The sequence below is a fragment of the Bufo bufo genome, unplaced genomic scaffold (assembly GCF_905171765.1).
Source record: "Bufo bufo unplaced genomic scaffold, aBufBuf1.1, whole genome shotgun sequence".
NCBI lineage: Eukaryota > Metazoa > Chordata > Amphibia > Anura > Bufonidae > Bufo > Bufo bufo.
The window spans coordinates 32,948-54,483 of NW_024401156.1; the positions used below are offsets into that span (position 1 = coordinate 32,948).

The following is a 21,536-nucleotide window of genomic DNA, read 5'->3' on the forward strand; positions in this document are numbered from 1 at the left end:
GAATATGTCAGTGATATATAAGTGATGAGAATGTCTGTACAGCGCTGTGGAATATGTCAGTGATATATCAGTGATGAGAATGTCTGTACAGCGCTGTGGAATATGTCAGTGATATATAAGGGATGAGAATGTCTGTACAGCGCTGTGGAATATGTCAGTGATATATAAGTGATGAGAATGTCTGTACAGCGCTGTGGAATATGCCAGTGATATATAAGGGATGAGAATGTCTGTACAGCGCTGTGGGATATGTCAGCGATATATAAGTGATGAGAATGTCTGTACAGCGCTGTGGAATATGTCAGCGATATATAAGTGATGAAAATTTCTGCACAGCGCTGTGGAATATGTCAGTGATATATAGTGATGATAATGTCTGTACAGCGCTGTGGAATATGTCAGTGATATATAGTGATGAGAATGTCTGTACAGCGCTGTGGAATATGTCAGTGATATATAAGTGATGAGAATGTCTGTACAGCGCTGTGGAATATGTCAGCGATATATAAGGGATGAGAATGTCTGTACATTGCTGTGGAATATGTCAGTGATATATAAGGGATGAGAATGTCTGTCTGTACAGCGCTGTGGAATATGTCAGTGATATATAAGTGATGAGAATGTCTGTACAGCGCTGTGGAATATGTCAGTCATATATAAGTGATGAGAATGTCTGTACAGCGCTGTGGAATATGTCAGCGATATATAAGGGATGAGAATGTCTGTACATTGCTGTGGAATATGTCAGTGATATATAAGGGATGAGAATGTCTGTCTGTACAGCGCTGTGGAATATGTCAGTGATATATAAGTGATGAGAATGTCTGTACAGCGCTGTGGAATATGTCAGTGATATATAAGTGATGAGAATGTCTGTACAGCGCTGTGGAATATGTCAGCGATATATAAGGGATGAGAATGTCTGTACATTGCTGTGGAATATGTCAGTGATATATAAGGGATGAGAATGTCTGTCTGTACAGCGCTGTGGAATATGTCAGTGATATATAAGTGATGAGAATGTCTGTACAGCGCTGTGGAATATGTCAGTGATATATAAGTGATGAGAATGTCTGTACAGCGCTGTGGAATATGTCAGCGATATATAAGGGATGAGAATGTCTGTACATTGCTGTGGAATATGTCAGTGATATATAAGGGATGAGAATGTCTGTCTGTACAGCGCTGTGGAATATGTCAGTGATATATAAGTGATGAGAATGTCTGTACAGCGCTGTGGAATATGTCAGTCATATATAAGTGATGAGAATGTCTGTACAGCGCTGTGGAATATGTCAGTGATATATAAGTGATGAGAATGTCTGTACAGCGCTGTGGAATATGTCAGTGATATATAAGTGATGGGAATGTCTGTACAGCGCTGTGGAATATCTCAGTGATATATAAGGGATGAGAATGTCTGTACAGCGCTGTGGAATATCTCAGTGATATATAAGGGATGAGAATGTCTGTACAGCGCTGTGGAATATGTCAGCGATATATAAGTGATGAGAATGTCTGTACAGCGCTGTGGAATATGTCAGTGATATATAAGGGATGAGAATGTCTGTACAGAGCTGTGGAATATGTCAGTGATATATAAGTGATGAGAATGTCTGTACAGCGCTGTGGAATATGTCAGTGATATATACAGTGGGATGCGAAAGTTTGGACAACCTTGTTAATCGTCATGATTTTCCTGTATAAATCGTTGGTTGTTACGATAAATCTATCATATCGGAGACACACACAGTGATATTTGAGAAGTGAAATGAAGTTTATTGGATTTGCAGAAAGTGCTATAATTGTTTATACAGAATTAGGAAGGTGCATACATTTGGTCACTGTTGTTGTCATTTTGTTGATTCCAAAACCTTTAGAACTAATTATTGGAACTCAAATTGGCTTGGTAAGATCAGTGACCCCTGACCTACATACACAGGTGAATCCAATTATGAGAAAGAGTATTTAAGGGGGTCAATTGTAAGTTTCCCTCCTCTTTTAATTTTCTCTGAAGAGTAGCAACATGGGGGTCTCAAACCAAATCTCAAATGACCTGAAGACAAAGCTTGTTCACCATCATGGTTTAGGGGAAGGATACAGAAAGCCGTCTCAGAGATTTCACTGTCTGTCTCCACAGTTAGGAACATATTGAGGAGATGGAAGACCACAGGCTCAGTTCAAGTTACGGCTCGAAGTGGCAGACCAAGAAAAATCTCGGATAGACAGAAGCGACGAATGGTGAGAACAGTCAGAGTCAACCCACAGACCAGCACCAAAGACCTACAACATCATCTTGCTGCAGATGGAGTCACTGTGCATCGTTCAGCCATTCGGCGCACTTTACACAAGGAGATGCTCTATGGAGAGTGATGCAGAGGACGCCTTTTCTCCGCCCACAGCACAAAAAGTGCCGCCTGAGGTGGGCTAAAGCACATTTGGACAAGCCAGCTTCATTTTGGAATAAGGTGCTGTGGACTGATGAAACTAAAATTTAGTTATTTGGCCATAACAAGGGGCGTTATGCATGGAGGAAAAAGAACACGGCATTCCAATAAAAACACCTGCTACCTACAGTAAATATGGTGGTGGTTCCATCATGCTGTGGGGCTGTGGGGCCAGTCCAGGGACTGGGAATCTTGTCAAAGTAGAGGGACGCATGGATTCCACTCAGTATCAGCAGATTCTGGAGACCAATGTCCAGGAATCAGTGACAAGGGCTGGATCTTTCAACAAGACAACGACCCTAAACACTGCTCAAAATCCACTAAGGCATTTATGCAGAGGAACAAGTACAACGTTCTGGAATGGCCATCTCAGTTCCCAGACCTTAATATAATTGAAAATCTGTGGTGTGACTTAAAGAGAGCTGTCCATGCTCGGAAGCCATCAAACCTGAATGAACTAAAGATGTTTTGTAAAGAGGAAAAGTCCAAAATACCTTCAACCAGAATCCAGACTCTCATTGGAACCTACAGGAAGCGTTTAGAGGCTGGAATTTCTGCAAAAGGAGGATCTACTAAATATTGATTTCATTTTTTTTTATGGTGCCCAAATTTATGCACCTGCCTAATTTTGTTTGAACAATTATAGCACTTTCTGTAAATCCAAAAAACTTCATTTCACTTCTCAAATATCACTGTGTGTGTCTCCTATATGATATATTTAACTGACATTTTTTATCGTAACAACAAACGATTTATACAGGAAAATCATGACGATTAACAAGGTTGCCCAAACTTTCGCATCCCACTGTAAGTGATGAGAATGTCTGTACGCCTCTGTGGAATATGTCAGTGTGTCGGGATTCGAACCCGTGACCAGCCACATCCCAGGCGGTAGCCCTGCTTACTAGGCTACCGTCCTCTCTGGACATACCTCCCTGAAGCCTATTAGTTAACCTCAGTCTTGCCAAGCCTTGCTCATTACCCTTGATTCCCCACACCTGGTACTTCCCTATATAAGTCCAGCCCCTTGCACTCCAGTTTGCTGATTATTGAGCTCCTGAGCCTTGATCAAGCTTCTCCTCATCTGCTGCTCTTGCTACTGCTGGAAGTCCACTGCTGACCAGGAATTGCCTACCGACTACTCTTCTGCTTTGTCCCTACCTACTGAACTGCTACCACCGTTGCCATCTGCATTGTCTGACCACGCTTACTGCCGCCTGCCCTGACCCACCGCCTGCCTGCTGACTACTCTTCTGCTTTTTCCCTACCTACTGAACTGCTTCCACCGTTGCCATCTGGATTGTCTGACCACGCTTACTGCCGCCTGCCCTGACCTACCGACTACGCCTCTGCCAGACTTCCTGCACCTACTACCTGCCTGCGGTCCTTGCCACTGGGCTCCACTCCTACCTCCAGCAAGCGGTCCTCTGACTCAGGTGAGCCTGTAGGACTGTTACAGAATAATCAGCCACACTATGGAGTCCGCAATGGCCACTCTGCGTAAGCAGGTCTCCGAACTTCAAGAATTTGGTACTACATATCAGGAGAAATTTGCCCAGCTCCAAGGCGTAGTCCAAAGCCAGCAAAGGGAGATTATTGAACTACAGAGGCAACACCTGGACGTCCGCGGTGCGGCCGCAGACACCCGCATGCCACTCCCATCAAGATTCGGCGGCGACAGACGCCAGTATCGGGGGTTTCTAAACCAATGCCGCATCTATTTTCAGATGTACCCGGGCCCCTTCACCACCAAGAAAAAGAAGGTGCTATTCATGGTCAATCTCCTGACGGAAGAAGCATTAGCATGGGCATCACCTTACGTGGAGACTAACAGTCAGCTCCTGGACAACCTAAACAACTTCATCACCGCCATGAGCCAAGTCTTCGACGACCCCAACCGCTGTGCGACAGCTGAGGCGCGACTACATGGTCTGCGGCAAGGGAGACGCTCCGTCGCCAAATACACCGCCGAGTTTCGCCGTTGGGTCACGGACACCACCTGGAACCCAGCGGCACAGAGGAGCCAATTCCGGCGAGGCCTGTCAGAATTAATAAAGGACGAACTCGCCAGAGTTGAGGCCCCGGACGATCTGGATGACTTCATTCAGTTATGCATCTGGATAGATCAAATACTCTCCGAGAGGAAGAAAGAAAGACTCTGGTCCTCGGACCACAGACCCACTTACTCCTTCTCTTCCAACGCCCAGCGCGACCCCCAATCAGCAACTGAACCTATGCAGGTCGACGTTCTACGTAGGTCTCTATCCACAGCTGAGAAGGAGAGACGGCTGGCCGAAAACCTCTGCCTCTACTGTGGGGAGCCGGGTCATTTTGCCATCAAATGTCCTCATAAGATCCGAAAGACTATTGCCGTCACGGAACTAAAGGAGCAACCACAGACTCCAACCCCGCCAGCAGCCCCGGAAAATAACAACACGGCGGCTCATGGATCCCACTTCATCGTTCCCATCGTCATCGACATTGAGGGGCGCCAACTCCCCTGTTCAGCGATGTTAGACTCCGGGGCGGGAGGCAACTTCATGGACCTAACCTTCGCCCGCGAAAAGAACATTCCACAATCAAGGCAGCCCCCGTTGACCTGTGTAACGGATCCCCTTCCGTTAATGGACGCTTCCTAGCTTGCGCCGAGGACCACAAGCACCGCACTGGACACCACGACCACCGCAGACTCCACAACCGCCGTAGCTTAACTGGAGCCGCGCCGTCTTCCTTCCACCCTGAATGAACCTCCAGCATTCAGGACCGTGTGGGAAAGATCTCTCCTCCAGGGAATATGCAGAGCATAGCAATCCCCAGCGTGATACAGCAATTCCCTCCAATAACGAGACAAGGCTGCGTTTTGAAGGGTTAGAAAAACATGAACTGAACTGAACTCTTTATTGAGGGCTACCCGCCAGTATTTATGCAGGTCCCCACAATGCATCATGGTTTCCTCCTCTCTGCCCTGGAGACACCCGAAGAGTAATTCAATTATCTCTCAGGACAAAGGGAAATCACCAATACACATGTGGGAACAATAGGAGAGGAATCACCACCCAAATACACAAAATCCTCCCTTCTGTCTGGGATATAATTATGGATTAACATAACTATCACAGACAGTAAAAATACAGTTTTTAAACATACACTGTAACTTTAAAACCATACATTCCATCTCCATAAAAATTACATATTTAAACTCAGCATACATCAAACATAAACACTTCCAAAAATCACACAAATCCCTCCAGCGGATCAAAAGTTAAGTGGAAGTCCTTTATGACCGACCGCAAGCACAATTTCCTGCCCAAAACAGTTCCATAGATTTGGGCTGTGCGGTCGGTCAATTTCATGCAGAAAAACGACTAAGTCCCATCTTCGAACGGGACTTAGTCTCTGGAGCTGAAAGTTCAGTATGGAAGAAGGTAAGGGTCAGCGGTGTTCGTGTATTTGCGCATCCGATTTTAGTTCCACAGAATCTTTAGTATACACCGCTGACCGCGTTCGGACCTATTAACAGTCCAGACATGCAGCATAGTTCTGTTCTTGAAGGGTAATATGTCCCGGGGCCATAGTCGTAGGGCAGGAGGCTAGCCATAAGTTTTCTATAATGCCTAGTGGCAAATGGCAGTTTGTCACAACCTGGAAACCGTCGACGGATCCCCACTCTCCTCGGGGCCGGCCACTCATGAGACCACCGAACTACAACTCCACATAGAACCCAATCACCGCGAAAAGATCCACTTCTCGCTGATTGCTTCCCCGAAGTTCCCGGTGATCTTGGGCATCCCGTGGTTGGCCACCCACAACCCCTCGGTGGACTGGGAAACCCGCTGCATACGATTCCCGTCCGAGTTCTGCTCGCTAAATTGCTCCCACAAACCCGTCCTTCCACCCGAAGACACCACCATCTCAAAACTATCCGTCAAGGATCTGCTAGCCCCTCAATACAGCGAGTTCCAGGATGTCTGCGACAAGAAAAACGCAGAGAAGCTGCCACCACACCGACCCTACGACTGCCATATAGAACTGTTGCCCAGGGCCGAAATACCCTTTGGCAGTATCTACCCCCCTCTCAGAGCCTGAACTTAAGGCTCTGAAAGAGTACCTGGACGAGGACCGGAGGAAGGGGTTCATCCGGCCCTCTACCTCCCCAGCGGGAGCCCCCTTTTTCTTCGTAGTGAAAAAAGACTACTCCCTGCGTCCCTGCATAGACTACAGAAAGCTTAACAACATAACCGTAAAAAAACGGTACCCGCTCCCACTAATTTCAGAACTCCTCGAGAGACTCCGGGCAGCGAAGATCTTCGCTAAACTCGACCTTCAAGGGGCCTACAACCTCGTCCGAATCCGCCCTGGGGACGAATGGAAGACCGCCTTCCGGACACGTTATGGTCATTTCGAGTACCTGTTCATGCCTTTCGGACTCTGCAATGCTCCCGCCACCTTCCAGCACTTCATTAACAATGTCCTCAGGGACATGCTGGATCTGTTTGTAGTCGTTTACCTGGACGACATCTTGATCTTCTCTGAAGACCTCGAGCAGCACCGCGAACACGTCCGCAGGGTACTGCAGAGACTCCAACAGAACTCTCTCTATATCAAGCTAGAGAAATGCGAGTTTGAGCGAACCACCACTCAGTTCCTCGGATACATCATCTCCCCTGAGGGCCTAAGTATGGATCCGGGGAAGGTCCAATCTGTGATGAACTGGCCCGTTCCGAGAAACGAGAAGGAGATACAAAGATTCATTGGCTTCGCCAACTTCTATCGGAAGTTTATCCGGAACTTCTCCAAGGTCATAGCACCAATCACCCAACTCACCAAGAAGGCAGTCCCCTTCTCCTGGACACCTGAGGCCCAGGAAGCCTTTACTAAGTTGAAACTCCTCTTCACTTCTGCTCCAATCCTAATCCACCCGAACCCCGAGCTTCCATTTACAGTCGAAGTGGATGCATCAGACTCCGCGGTGGGGGCAGTTTTGTCACAACGGACAGGGGAGAGGATGCTATTACACCCGTGCACATATTTCTCCCGCCAGATGTCCCCCTCCGAGAAGAACTATGACATCGGGAACAAAGAACTACTGGCGATCAAGGATGCCTTCTCCGAGTGGAGACACCTGCTGGAGGGAGCCCCCAACCCCATAATCGTACTAACTGACCACAAGAACCTCGAGTTCATCCGCAGCGCTAAGAGACTCTCAGCCAGACAGGCCAGATGGAGCCTATTCTTTTCCCGCTTCAACTTTCTCATCACCTATTGCCCCGGATCAAAAAAACGGCAAGGCTGACGCCATCTCCAGAATGTTTTCCGAGCGCTCACATAGTAACAAGGGCCAAAATAACATCCTACCCGAGAGAAGGGTCGTAGGGGCCACCTACTCTAAAGAACTCCTGGGCACAATCAAAGAAGGATATGAAAATGACCCCTTCCTCTCCCACCCCACAGGGAATGTCAGCCTTACGTTTAAGAACGGTCATTGGTTTCATCAGGACCTACAACTATATGTACCAGAAATCGCACGGCTCGAAGTGCTCAAACTCAACCATGACTCCAAGGTGGCCGGCCATTTTGGCACAAGAAAGACCCAGGAGCTTCTCTCCCGCTCCTTCTGGTGGCCAACATACAAGGAGGACATCAAGAGGTACATCTCCTCGTGCACGGTCTGTGCCCGCAATAAGACTCCTCGTTCCTCTCCCGTTGGTCTGTTACAACCACTCCTGATTCCCTCCCGCCCCTGGGGCTCGATCTCCATGGACTTTGTGGTAGACCTTCCTCCTTCAAAAGGGATGAACACCATCCTGGTCGTGGTCGACCGTCTCACCAAGATGGCCCATTTCATCCCCTACAAAGGCCTACCCACCGCCAAACAGACGGCCGATCTTATTCTCAGAGAGGTCTTCAGGCTGCATGGGATCCCGGACGACGTGGTCTCCGACCGAGGCGTACAATTTGCCTCAAATTTCTGGAAGAACTTCTGCCTGGCGCTCGGGGTTAAAGTGAACCTGTCCTCTGCTTTCCACCCTCAGTCAAACCGGCAGACGGAGAGAACTAATCAGACCCTAGAGCAATACCTACGCTGTTTCAGCTCCCACCTGCAGGATGACTGGCTTGATCATCTCCCCACGGCCGAGTTCGCCTACAACAATGCTGAGCACAGCTCAACCAAGCACAGCCCCTTCTTTGCTAACACAGGCTAGCACCAGGTGTTCATTCCCCACCTACCCGTCGCCTCCACCCTCCCAGCAGTGGCCGAACGCCTAACAACCCTACAGGAGGCACAAAAGAACATTATAGACAACCTCCAGCTTGCCCAGAGGCGCTTTAAACAGGGAGCAGACAGACGTCGCAAACCCACCCCGGGCTTCCATGTGGGAGACAAGGTGTGGCTGTCCACCAGGAACCTCAGATTGAAGGTCCCCTCCAAAAAATTGGCCCAAAGATACATGGGTCCGTTCCGGATCACCGCACAAATCAACGAGGTCACGTTCCGGCTCGACCTTCCGGACTCCATTAGGGTGCACCCTGTCTTCCATTGCTCTCTCCTCAAGCCATACGTGGAGAACACCTTCACAGGCCACCACTCGCCCCCTCCACCACCCGTGAGGGTACAGGGTGAAGAAGAATACGTTGTCGCAAAGATTCTCGACTCCAGGATCCACCGGGGTAAAACTACAATACCTAATTGGGTGGGAGGGTTACCCTTCCGAGGATAACTCCTGGGAGCGAGAAGAAAATGTTCACGCCCCCAGACTGGTAAAAGAGTTCCACCAACGGCACCCCGGTAAGCCTGCCCCTGCGGTGCCCAGAGGTCACCTTGGAAGGGGGGGAGTACTGTCGGGATTCAAACCCGTGACCAGCCACATCCCAGGCGGTAGCCCTGCTTACTAGGCTACCGTCCTCTCTGGAAATTCCTCCCTCAAGCCTATTAGTTACCCTCAGTCTTGCCAAGCCTTGCTCATTACCCTTGATTCCCGACACCTGGTACTTCCCTATATAAGTCCAGCCCCTTGCACTCCAGTTGATTATTGAGCTCCTGAGCCTTGAGCAAGCTTCTCCTCATCTGCTGCTCTTGCTACTGCTGGAAGTCCACTGCTGACCAGGAATTGCCTACCGACTACTCTTCTGCTTTGTCCCTACCTACTGAACTGCTTCCACCGTTGCCATCCGAATTGTCTGACTACGACTACGCCTCTGCCAGACTTCCTGCACCTACTACCTGTCTGCGGTCCTTGCCACTGGGCTCCACTCCTACCTCCAGCCAGCGGTCCTCTGACTCAGGTGAGCCTGTAGGACTGTTACACAGTGATATATAAGTGATGAGAATGTCTGTACAGCCCTGTGGAATATGTCAGTGATATATAAGTGATGAGAATGTCTGTACAGCGTTGTGGGATATGTCAGTGATGTATAAGTGATGAGAATGTCTGTACAGCGCTGTGGAAAATGTCAGTGATATATAAGTGATAAGAATGTCTGTACAGCGCTGTGGAAAATGTCAGTGATATATAAGTGATAAGAATGTCTGTACAGCGCTGTGGAATATGTCAGTGATATATAAGGGATGAGAATGTCTGTACAGCGCTGTGGAATATGTCAGTGATATATAAGTGATGAGAATGTCTGTACAGCGCTGTGGAGTATGTCAGTGATATATAAGGGATGAGAATGTCTGTACAGCGCTGTGGAATATGTCAGTGATATATAAGGGATGAGAATGTCTGTACAGCGCTGTGGAATATGTCAGTGATATATAAGGGATGAGAATGTCTGTACAGCGCTGTGGAATATGTCAGTGATATATAAGTGATGAGAATGTCTGTACAGCGCTGTGGGATATGTCAGTGATATATAAGTGATGAGAATGTCTGTACAGCTCTGTGGAATATGTCAGTGATATATAAGTGATGAGAATGTCTGTACAGCGCTGTGGAATATGTCAGTGATATATAAGGGATGAGAATGTCTGTACAGCGCTGTGGAATATGTCAGTGATATATAAGTGATGAGAATGTCTGTACAGCGCTGTGGGATATGTCAGTGATATATAAGTGATGAGAATGTCTGTACAGCGCTGTGGAATATGTCAGTGATATATAAGTGATGAGAATGTCTGTACAGCGCTGTGGAATATGTCAGTGATATATAAGGGATGAGAATGTCTGTACAGCGCTGTGGAATATGTCAGTGATATATAAGGGATGAGAATGTCTGTACAGCGCTGTGGAATATGTCAGTGATATATAAGGGATGAGAATGTCTGTACAGCGCTGTGGGATATGTCAGTGATATATAAGTGATGAGAATGTCTGTCTGTACAGTGCTGTGGGATATGTCAGTGATATATAAGTGATGAGAATGTCTGTCTGTACAGTGCTGTGGAGTATCTCATCCGCAAGATATGGGGAACAGGCACGGATCAAAAGCCAAGAAAAGCACTGCCGTACAGGGAGCAAAGCACTCACCTACTGAGAGCGCTGCAGTACAGGGTATGGAGCTGTCACCTACTGAGAGCGCTGCAGTACAGGGTATGGAGCTGTCACCTACTGAGAGCGCTGCAGTACAGGGTATGGAGCTGTCACCTACTGAGAGCACTGCAGTACAGTGGATGGAGGTGTCACATAAAAATTAGAGCGCTGCAGTACAGTGGATGGAGGTGTCACATAAAAATGAGAGCGCTGCAGTACAGGGAACGGAGCTGTCACCTAATGACAGTGCTGCAGTACAGGGGACAAAGCTGACACATAAAAATGAGAGAGCTGCAGTACAGTGGATGGAGGTGTCACATAAAAATTAGAGCGCTGTAGTACAGGGGACAGAGCTTTCACTTCTAATGCGAGCGCTGCAGTACAGTGGACGGAGGTGTGTCACATAAAAATGAGAGCGCTGCAGTACAGGGGGCAGAGCTGTCACTTCTAATGAGAGCGCTGCAGTAAAGGGGGTGGAGCTGTCACTTCTAATGAGAGCGCTGCAGTACGGGGGGCGGAGCTGTCACTTCTCTAGAGAGAGCGCTGCAGTACAGGGGGCGGAGCTGTCACTTCTAATGAGAGCGCTGCAGTACAGGGGGCGGAGCTGTCACTTCTAATGAGAGCGCTGCAGTACAGGGGGCGGAGCTGTCACTTCTAATGAGAGCGCTGCAGTACAGGGGGCGGAGCTGTCACTTCTAATGAGAGCGCTGCAGTACAGGGGGCGGAGCTGTCACTTCTGATGAGAGCGCTGCAGTACAGGGGGCGGAGCTGTCAAACACCTGCCCTGACATGCCCCCTGCACACCGATTTTTTCCGCTCACCCGTCAGAAGCTGCTGAAGCTGAGACATAATTCCCGGATACCGACTCATCCACAGAAGACCGTCATGATGAATGGAGACATTGTAAAGAGACATCAGGATGAGACTGCAGAGAGACAGCAGAGATCAGCACCATATCCAGCAGTGACGTCCCTGGTATCTGCAGGCACTCACACTCTCAGCTGGCAGTGGCTCCCGGACCGGATCTCTCTGAGAAGCAGGATCCACTTCTCCATCAGATCTCTGCAGGAAGACATCAGGAAACTCCGTCCACAGGACACAGCAGCCACGTCTGGAAGGAAGAGAGAGGAAAGGTGAGGAATCAGCAGAAGATGTCCCCTCATACAAGACCCCCACCCCATGTCCTCCAAAGACAAGACTGTCTACATGGCGGGTGTGGACCTACTATACAGTACATTCTGACTGACTGCAGCCACCACTAGAGGGAGCTCACTACATACAGATTTTATTACAAGACCCGGAGGCTCGTATTGCTATTCTCCTTCTTTACTCTGACCAATAGCAGCAAAGACAAAAATATTGAAACATGTGATCAGCCCCTCCCCATAGTCTCCCTATAACAGGCCACACTTCCTGTAAATCCTCCTCTTTCTTTGCTGCTGACCGCAGAGATAAGTACCTATGATATATGTGGGATTATTATTACTATTATGTAGTTTTTTCCCCCCCCTTTTTTGGGTTATGGGATATACTGTTGTTTCAAGTTTGATTTACAGGCTCTCCCCTGTTTCTTGTGCCGTTTAACCCCTTGACACAGCTCTGGTGTCCCTGTTATTCAGGAGAACCCCCCTATATACCGATTATTTCCTTATGGGGTTATGTATCCCCTTCTGTCTGTCCTTTCCTAGTCGGTGATTGTCTTTTTTGGCTCTGACTGAGTTTTTCCTCAGTCCCTTCAATCTGCTTACTCCCCCACGGTCCCCCCTCCTCCCTCGGCTGTTTTCGCGCCGCGGCTCACCTCCTATCTTGCCGCGGGCTCTCCTGCTTGCTGCGCTTCGCTCCGCCCGAGATCTCGCGAGATCTCGGGCGCTTCCGCTTCCGGTTTCTCAGTGCGGCGCTCCGGAGTCTCGGCGACACTGCCTGCATCTGCTCCGGCTCCTGTGCATCGGCGGCCTCTGCTGCTCTCCGGCTCCTTCCTCTTAAGGTTTTTCAATCCCCACTTTAGCTTCTCCCTGGCTGGGGAAAATCCTCACCAGCGGAGCTCATAGGGTAGGATTCTATTTATAAATTAACCCTATCACTACCAATATCGAGGCAGGCTGTGTTATCATGCCTAATACAAGCCACAGTGGGCAAGGCCCTAGTGAGGAGGACATGCCTCAAGTTGATTTAACCCCTTCTGGGGAGGTTTGTGACACAGTGATGTCCCCTGTGGATCAATCCCTGGCTTTTCAAAACACATTATCAAATGTGATTGCTGCGGCTATGGGATCAATGACCTCAGTCATTTCCCAGTCCATTGCCCAGGCCCTTGCTACCCATCCAGCTGCCTCTCCCACCCCACAGCCCGCTACGGTTTCTAAACCAGCCGGGCCAGGGCCATCAGCCTCCAGAAAACGCATGACTGGTGACGATGTTTCCACCAATGTTGGCGCGCTAGGTCCGCGCAAAAGAGCCTGCACGCGTCAAGCAGAACGTACGCGAAACTGGAAATGTGCTAGAGCACAGCAGGATACAGCTTCCGACTCTGAAGTCGGTTCTGATGAGGAGGCTTTAGATGACGCCTATGAGGAGGCAGAGGACGACCCTTCTGGGGTCATAGATTCTAACCCCTTACCTGGGTGTAGCTCCATGGTTTCGGCAGCAGATGTTTTCCCTGCTTCGTTGACAGATCCCTCAGGGGAACCTCTGTTTGACCCGGATTCCCTCCACCACCCTCGGTCGGCGGAGTGGTTGCCAATGGATCACGTATCCAAATATTTGGAGGCCCGCGTGCGTTGCCCCCTCTCCAAAGAGGCGCGCAACAAACTTAGGGCAGAATGCCCCAGGCCCATAGTTCCCAACAGGGTTTGTGAGACTCCAGCGGTAGACCCCAAAATGACCCAATTCCTCACCAAATCTGGGTGGAATCCGAGGAAGGGTTTGGAGTCGGCTCTGCGCGCTTGTCAGGACAAGGTCCTGGACATATTTGGCCCCCTGGCAAAGATCTTCGACTTGGCCGAAGCTGCCAAGGCTGAGGGTAGGCAGGTAGACCCTCTAGAGCTGCGCGAGTGGGTGCAGCGCGCAATTTGCGTAGCAGGAAACGTGAACACGTCCCTGGCTATTGAACGGCGCAAGGCCATCCTTTTTAAAATTGAGCCAAAACTCTCCAACTTGGCGCTTACCGAAGCCGGTAAGGAGGCCCAGGGCTTGCTCTTTGGCGAGTCCTTTATCAAGGACTTAGGACGATTCGTCTGTGCTTTTACTGCACTCGACAAAGCCCAAAGTTCAATGAAACGGGTGTTTCATGGTAGGGTCTCTACCAGGGCCGGCAGTTTCAGGGGCCGCCTGTCCGGCCGTGCCCACTTTCAAGCCCGTGGTTCGGGCCGAGGCTCCTTCGCCCAGAGACCTGCATTCCAGGACCAAAGGCGAGAGACACCATCCTTTTTCCCTTCCCGGGGAGGATCCTGGAGACCTAGAGGATACAGAGGACACCCTGGTTCCAGACGTCCCTACGGTAAGACCAATGCCTCATGTCAATTCTTTAACTGTTTGCGTAGGGGGCAGACTCCGGCTCTTTTCTCAAGCTTGGTCACGTATCACCTCGGACCAATGGATTCTATCCACGGTCAGGGGTTTCCACATAGAGCTGACATCCTCTCATCTACCCATTACGCCCCCACACCCTGCAGTGCTGTCGGTAGAAAGCCGCTTACTGGTGGACTCAGAGTTATGAGATCTCTTCCGCAAAGGGGCCATAGAGCTGGCACCGGCATCCCCGGGTGCGATAATCAGCAACATCTTCTTGGTGGCGAAAAAAGGGGGCCAGCTGCGGCCCGTCATCAATTTACGCGCCCTCAACGCGTTCGTCAGGTACCGCCATTTCAAGATGGAAGGCATCCATCTACTTCGGGACCTCCTTCAGGTGGACGATTGGATGGTCAAGTTGGACCTGAAGGACGCTTATCTTACCGTCCCTGTCGAGGACGCGTCCAGGAACCTTCTATGCTTCTCTTGGAAGGACAGGATTTGGCGGTTTACTTGCCTCCCTTTCGGCCTCTCTTCAGCTCCATGGTGCTTCACCAAGCTGATGCGCCCGGCCATGGCCTGGTTACGCAGTCGGGGAGTTCGCCTCATCGTCTATCTGGACGACATCCTGATCATGGCACAGGACCATTCGGTGTTACTGAATCACCTTCGCTGGACAATGGATCTCCTGTCGGATCTGGGTTTCCTCCTCAATCAGGAGAAGTCCTGTCTCACTCCGGCGCGCAAGATGGAGTTCCTGGGGTTTCTGGTGGATTCCACAGCAGGAACTCTCAGCCTACCACCGGCCAAGGTCCGGTCCATACGGAAGGAATTGGGCAGAGCCAAGTCATCTTCCCAGATCCCTTTGCGCCAACTAGCAAGGATCATAGGCCTTCTGGCCTCATCCATTCAGGCGGTCTTCCCGGCCCCACTACATTACCGGGCTCTCCAACGACTGAAGATCTCCCACCTGCGGACGGGGGCTTCCTATGCGGATTGGATTTCCCTGGACGAGGAAACCAAGGAGGAGCTATCCTGGTGGATCCTCAATTTGCAGGCTTGGAATGGCAAGGCCATTTTCGGTCATCGTCCGGACTTCGTGGTAGATTCGGATGCCAGCCTGTCGGGCTGGGGTGCTCATTGCGAGGGGATCTCAACCGGAGGCGGTTGGTCAGCGGACGAAGCGGGATTCCACATCAATGCGCTGGAACTGTTGGCAGGTTCGTTTGCAATCAAGAGTTTCACGAGAGACACGGCCAAAGCCTGCATTCAACTTCGCATGGACAACGTGTCGGCAGTGCGTTACATCAATGGCATGGGCGGAACCCGTTCCACCATTCTATCTCGGTTGGCGAAGGATTTCTGGGACTACTGCCTGGACAAGGAGTTGATTGTCTTGGCAGAATATCTTCCAGGCGTCCAGAACTTTCGGGCGGACTGGAGCTCTCGATATCTCTCCGACTCCAGCGACTGGCAGTTAGATCCAGCGGTGTTCCGTTCCTTAACATCTCTGTGGGGTCCTTGCTGTATCGACCTGTTTGCCTCCCGCCTGAACACGCAGCTGCCACGTTTCTACAGTTGGCGCCCGGACCCGGAGGCCGAAGCGGTAGACGCGTTCCTACAGGATTGGTCCAGGGGCCTGCTGTACACATTTCCTCCTTTCCAGCTGATTCCCAGGACCCTGATTCAAGTACGCCGTCATGCAGCGGATCTGGTTCTTCTGGTCCCGTTTTGGAATTCCCAGTCGTGGTTTCCTCACCTTCTGGAGATGATGATAGAGACCCCGTGCCTGCTCCCGACATCTCAGACTCTCCTCCGAGGCCCGAATCACCAACCACACCCTCTTCTCCTGGACGGATCCCTCCGCCTGTTGGCATGTCGAATTTCAGGGGACCCTGGGAGGTCCCGGGAGTTTCGGGAACAGCTAGAGTCCTCTTGGAGAACGCTTGGGCCCCAGGAACCAGAAGATCTTACAGATCTGCCTGGGGATCTTGGGATCGCTGGTGCGTGGCTAGGGACTTGGATCCCGTTTCGGCACCTGTGACGGAGATTTTGCATTTCCTGTCTTCTCTTTTCGACCAGGGTAAGGCCTATCGCACGATCAGCCTTTTCAGATCGGCCATTTCTGCGTCCCATCAGGGATTTGATGGTACTCCCGCGGGCCAACATCCTTTGGTATGCCGTCTCTTGCGGGGCTCTCGGATGTCTCGTCCTCCTAGGCCTAGATTTTCTTCTACTTGGGACGTGTCTTGTGTCCTTTCCTTTTGTCTTCTTGGCCTCAGAATACAGACCTTTCCTTAAGGCAACTGTCGGCGAAGCTTGTCACTCTTTTCTGTCTAATTTCCTGCAAGCGGGTGTCCGACGTCCGGGCTTTGGATTATGATGCCCGCTCGTACACTCCGGAGGGGGTCTCTTTTGACATCTCTAGGAGGACCAAGACTCACATTCGTTCAGTCGCTTATCCTGCCTTCCCGGCCTCGCCTTCTCTTTGTCCGGTGGAATGCCTCAAGGAATATGAAGCTCGCACGTCACTTCATCGTTCGCGAGAATTTTCTCATCTCTTCCTCTCTACCATTCGTCCTTTTGCCCCAGTGACCACTCCCACGCTGGCTAGGTGGATGAAGTGGATCATGGAATTGGCGGGCGTGGACACTTCTATTTTTTCGGCGCATTCCGCTAGGGGGGCATCTGCTACCTCTTTGGCGGTTTCTGGCTCCAGACTGGAGGACATTTTAAAATTGGCGGACTGGTCCAGAGTATCCACGTTCAGGGAATTTTATTTTCGGCCAGGTCCTCACGTTTTTTCATCGATCATTGAGAATTTATCTTAAACTTTGAACTTGCAATACGAGCCTCCGGGTCTTGTAATAAAATCAGGTGATTTTCCTATTTCATGACGTAAAGTCATGATTTTATTAAAGACACGGAGGCGAGTATTGCCCACCCTATGGTCCCTCCCTATATGTATGTTTATTATTATGAAGGATGTTTTTTCCGAAAGATATTATTGATTTGTGGTCATAATGCATGTTGTTTTAACTCTATGAGTTTTTCCTGAGTAGGTTTGTCGCAACCAGTTGATTTTGGATACCATGTCCCTATTGGTTTCTATCATTCTCTGTTTTTTCACCTTTTCAGGTTGAGACCGGCCTGGTGTGCTGCATCCATTTGTTTACGTCGTCGACAGTTCGGTTCCAGACGATCGTTTGATATGGACAGGACGAGGAGCATCCTGCGGTGTTGTTCCAGTTTCGCTTCCGGACGGAAGGCGGTGGTTGTTCCTTGATGTTCTGGGACTCTTGGTTTTCCGGTTCAGTTGGAATTTCGGTTTCGTGTTACAAAGAAAGAGGAGGATTTACAGGAAGTGTGGCCTGTTATACTAGGACTATGGGGAGGGGCTGTTCAAATGTTTCAATATTTTTGTCTTTGCTGCTATTGGTCAGAGTAAAGAAGGAGAATAGCAATACTCGCCTCCGTGTCTTTAATAAAATCATGACTTTACGTCATGAAATAGGAAAATCACCTGATTATACAGCCACCACTAGAGGGAGCTCACTGCATACAGATTATACAGTCACCACTAGAGGGAGCTCACTACATACAGATTATACAGTCACCACTAGAGGGAGCTCACTACATACAGATTATACAGCCACCACTAGAGGGAGCTCGCTACATACAGATTATACATCCACCACTAGGGGGATCTCACTGCATACAGATTATACAGCCACCACTAGATGGAGCTCACTACATACAGATTATACAGCCACCACTAGAGGGAGCTCACTACATACAGATTATACAGCCACCACTAGAGGGAGCTCACTACATACAGATTATACAGCCACCACTAGAGGGAGCTCACTACATACAGATTATACAGCTACCACTAGAGGGAGCTCGCTACATACAGATTATACAGCCACCACTAGAGGGAGCTCACTACATACAGATTATACAGCCACCACTAGAGGGAGCTCACTACATACAGATTATACAGCCACCACTAGAGGGAGCTCACTACATACAGATTATACAGCCACCACTAGAGGGAGCTCACTACATACAGATTATACAGCCACCACTAGGGGGAGCTCACTACATACAGATTATATAGCCACCACTAGAGGGAGCTCACTACATACAGATTATACAGCCACCACTAGAGGGAGCTCACTACATACAGATTATACAGCCACCACTAGAGGGAGCTCACTACATACAGATTATACAGCCACCACTAGAGGGAGCTCACTACATACAGATTATACAGCTACCACTAGAGGGAGCTCACTACATACAGATTATACAGTCACCACTAGAGGGAGCTCACTACATACAGATTATACAGCCACCACTAGAGGGAGCTCACTACATACAGATTATACAGGCACCACTACAATGAGCTCACTACATACAGATTATACAGCCACCACTAGAGGGAGCTCACTACATACAGATTAAACAGCCACCACTACATACAGATTATACAGCCACCACTAGAGGGAGCTCACTATATACAGATTATACAGCCACCACTAGAGGGAGCTCACTACATACAGATTATACAGCCACCACTAGAGGGAGCTCACTACATACAGATTATACAGCCACCACTAGAGGGAGCTCACTACATACAGATTATACAGCTACCACTAGAGGGAGCTCGCTACATACAGATTATACAGCCACCACTAGAGGGAGCTCACTACATACAGATTATACAGCCACCACTACAGTGAGTTCACTACATACAGATTATACAGCCATCACTAGAGGGAGCTCACTACATACAGATTATACAGCCACCACTAGAGGGAGCTCACTACATACAGATTATACAGCCACCACTAGAGGGAGCTCACTACATACAGATTATACAGCCACCACTAGAGGGAGCTCACTACATACAGATTATACAGCTACCACTAGAGGGAGCTCGCTACATACAGATTATACAGCCACCACTAGAGGGAGCTCACTACATACAGATTATACAGCCACCACTACAGTGAGTTCACTACATACAGATTATACAGCCATCACTAGAGGGAGCTCACTACATACAGATTATACAGCCACCACTAGAGGGAGCTCACTACATACAGATCATACAGCCACCACTAGAGGGAGCTCACTACATACAGATTATACAGCCACCACTAGGGGGAGCTCACTACATACAGATTATACAGCCACCACTAGAGGGAGCTCACTACATACAGATTATACAGCCACCACTAGAGGGAGCTCACTACATACAGATTATACAGCCACCACTAGATGGAGCTCACTACATACAGATTATACAGTCACCACTAGAGGGAGCTCACTACATACAGATTATACAGTCACCACTAGAGGGAGCTCACTACATACAGATTATACAGTCACCACTAGAGGGAGCTCACTACATACAGATTATACAGCCACCACTAGAGGGAGCTCACTACATACAGATTATACAGCCACCACTAGAGGGAGCTCACTACATACAGATTATACAGTCACCACTAGAGGGAGCTCACTACATACAGATTATACAGTCACCACTAGAGGGAGCTCACTACATACAGATTATACAGCCACCACTAGAGGGAGCTCACTACATACAGATTATACAGCCACCACTAGAGGGAGCTCACTACATACAGATCATACAGCCACCACTAGAGGGAGCTCACTACATACAGATCATACAGCCACCACTAGGGGGAGCTCACTACATACAGATTATACAGTCACCACTAGAGGGAGCTCACTACATACAGATTATACAGCCACCACTAGAGAGAACTCACTATATACAGATTATGAGAAATAAGAAAAATAAGAAAAAACGTTACAATATACTGTAGTAAACTTAACCAAATCAAATAACAAAAAAAAAGTGACAAGGTGTTATATGCTCGACATTACATCACAAGAATAATAAAACTTTGTTGAATTGGGAGATGAGCCAGTTATGCCACTTAACTTTGAACTTGACTAGTTTATTGGAGGCTGAGGCGTGGATCATCTCATGGAGACAATTGTCATTAACAGAGTTCATAATTTTCATTAACAGGGAGGGTTTGGATTTTTCCAGTAGTGGGCAGTTTTCATTCTGGTTGCTATGACCAGATGAATTATGACTGTTCGGAAAGAATCTGGAAAGGAATCCAGATTAATAGAAAGTAGGGCTTTGTGCCATTGATAAGGAAATGGGAGTTTTACATATTTGAGTTAGGATTATGTTGATTGAACTCCATCCAGGTTTGCATTCCCACTGTATGTGCTCCATATCCGCTTCTGGTGACGAACATCTCTAGCAGACATGAGGGGATGAATGGTACTGTGGCGGAAATAACCTCGCCACTGGGTTTTGGAGGGGCCTCTTGCCTCAGGATTATGGCCCATACTAACTTTGAAGGAGAAGACAGACCGGCCGCACAGCCTAAATCTGTGGAACTGTTTTGGGCAGGAAAGCCATGCTTGCGGTCGGTCAAATGTGACTTCCATGGAATTCGGGAACCCCTGCTCGGATCTGGGTGATTTCTGGATTTGTTGTTCGCCCAGATCAGAGCTATCCAGGTATGTATAACTTATGGGGATATGTGGGGCTTTGGAGTGTTTTCTGTGTTTTGGGGAAAAATGTGTGTTTTCTGCCTGTGAGTGATTTAAATTAGCCCATTGTGTTTGGTAATTGTATCACAGGCAGAGCCCATTGTGTTTGGTACTTGTATCACAGGCAGAGCCCATTGTGTTTGGTAATTGTATCACAGGCAGAGTCCATTGTGTTTGGTAATTGTATCAAAGGCAGAGTCCATTGTGTTTGGTAATTGTATCACAGGCAGAGTCCATTGTGTTTGGTAATTGTATCACAGGCAGAGCCTATTGTGTTTGGTAATTGTATCACAGGCAGAGCCCATTGTGTTTGGTAATTGTATCACAGGCAGAGGGGGGGGGGGGGTTGTGTACAATTGCTAGGAATGTTTCCATACTGTAAATGCATGTGATTGGCTAATGTAAAAACTGTCTCAGTCTTCCACAAGGTCCCCAGGGGAGTGTCCCTTACTGGAAGACCTGTATAAAAGGCTGACATGTAGCCCTATTAAAGAGTTCCTGT

The 21,536-nt window shown here is 48.9% G+C and overlaps 1 protein-coding gene across 1 annotated transcript in view; it reads right to left on the minus strand.

Moving 5' to 3' along the window:
• LOC120984668 (heat shock factor 2-binding protein-like) overlaps nucleotides 1-21,536 on the minus strand; it is a 68,522-nt gene that overhangs the window by 11,429 nt on the left and 35,557 nt on the right. Inside the window, exons 5-6 of the mRNA XM_040413422.1 lie at nucleotides 11,912-12,029; nucleotides 11,740-11,843 (exon numbers count right to left, since the gene is read on the minus strand). Of these exons, the coding sequence (XP_040269356.1) occupies nucleotides 11,740-11,843; nucleotides 11,912-12,029 (222 nt within the window). The remainder of the gene's footprint in view (nucleotides 1-11,739; nucleotides 11,844-11,911; nucleotides 12,030-21,536) is intronic.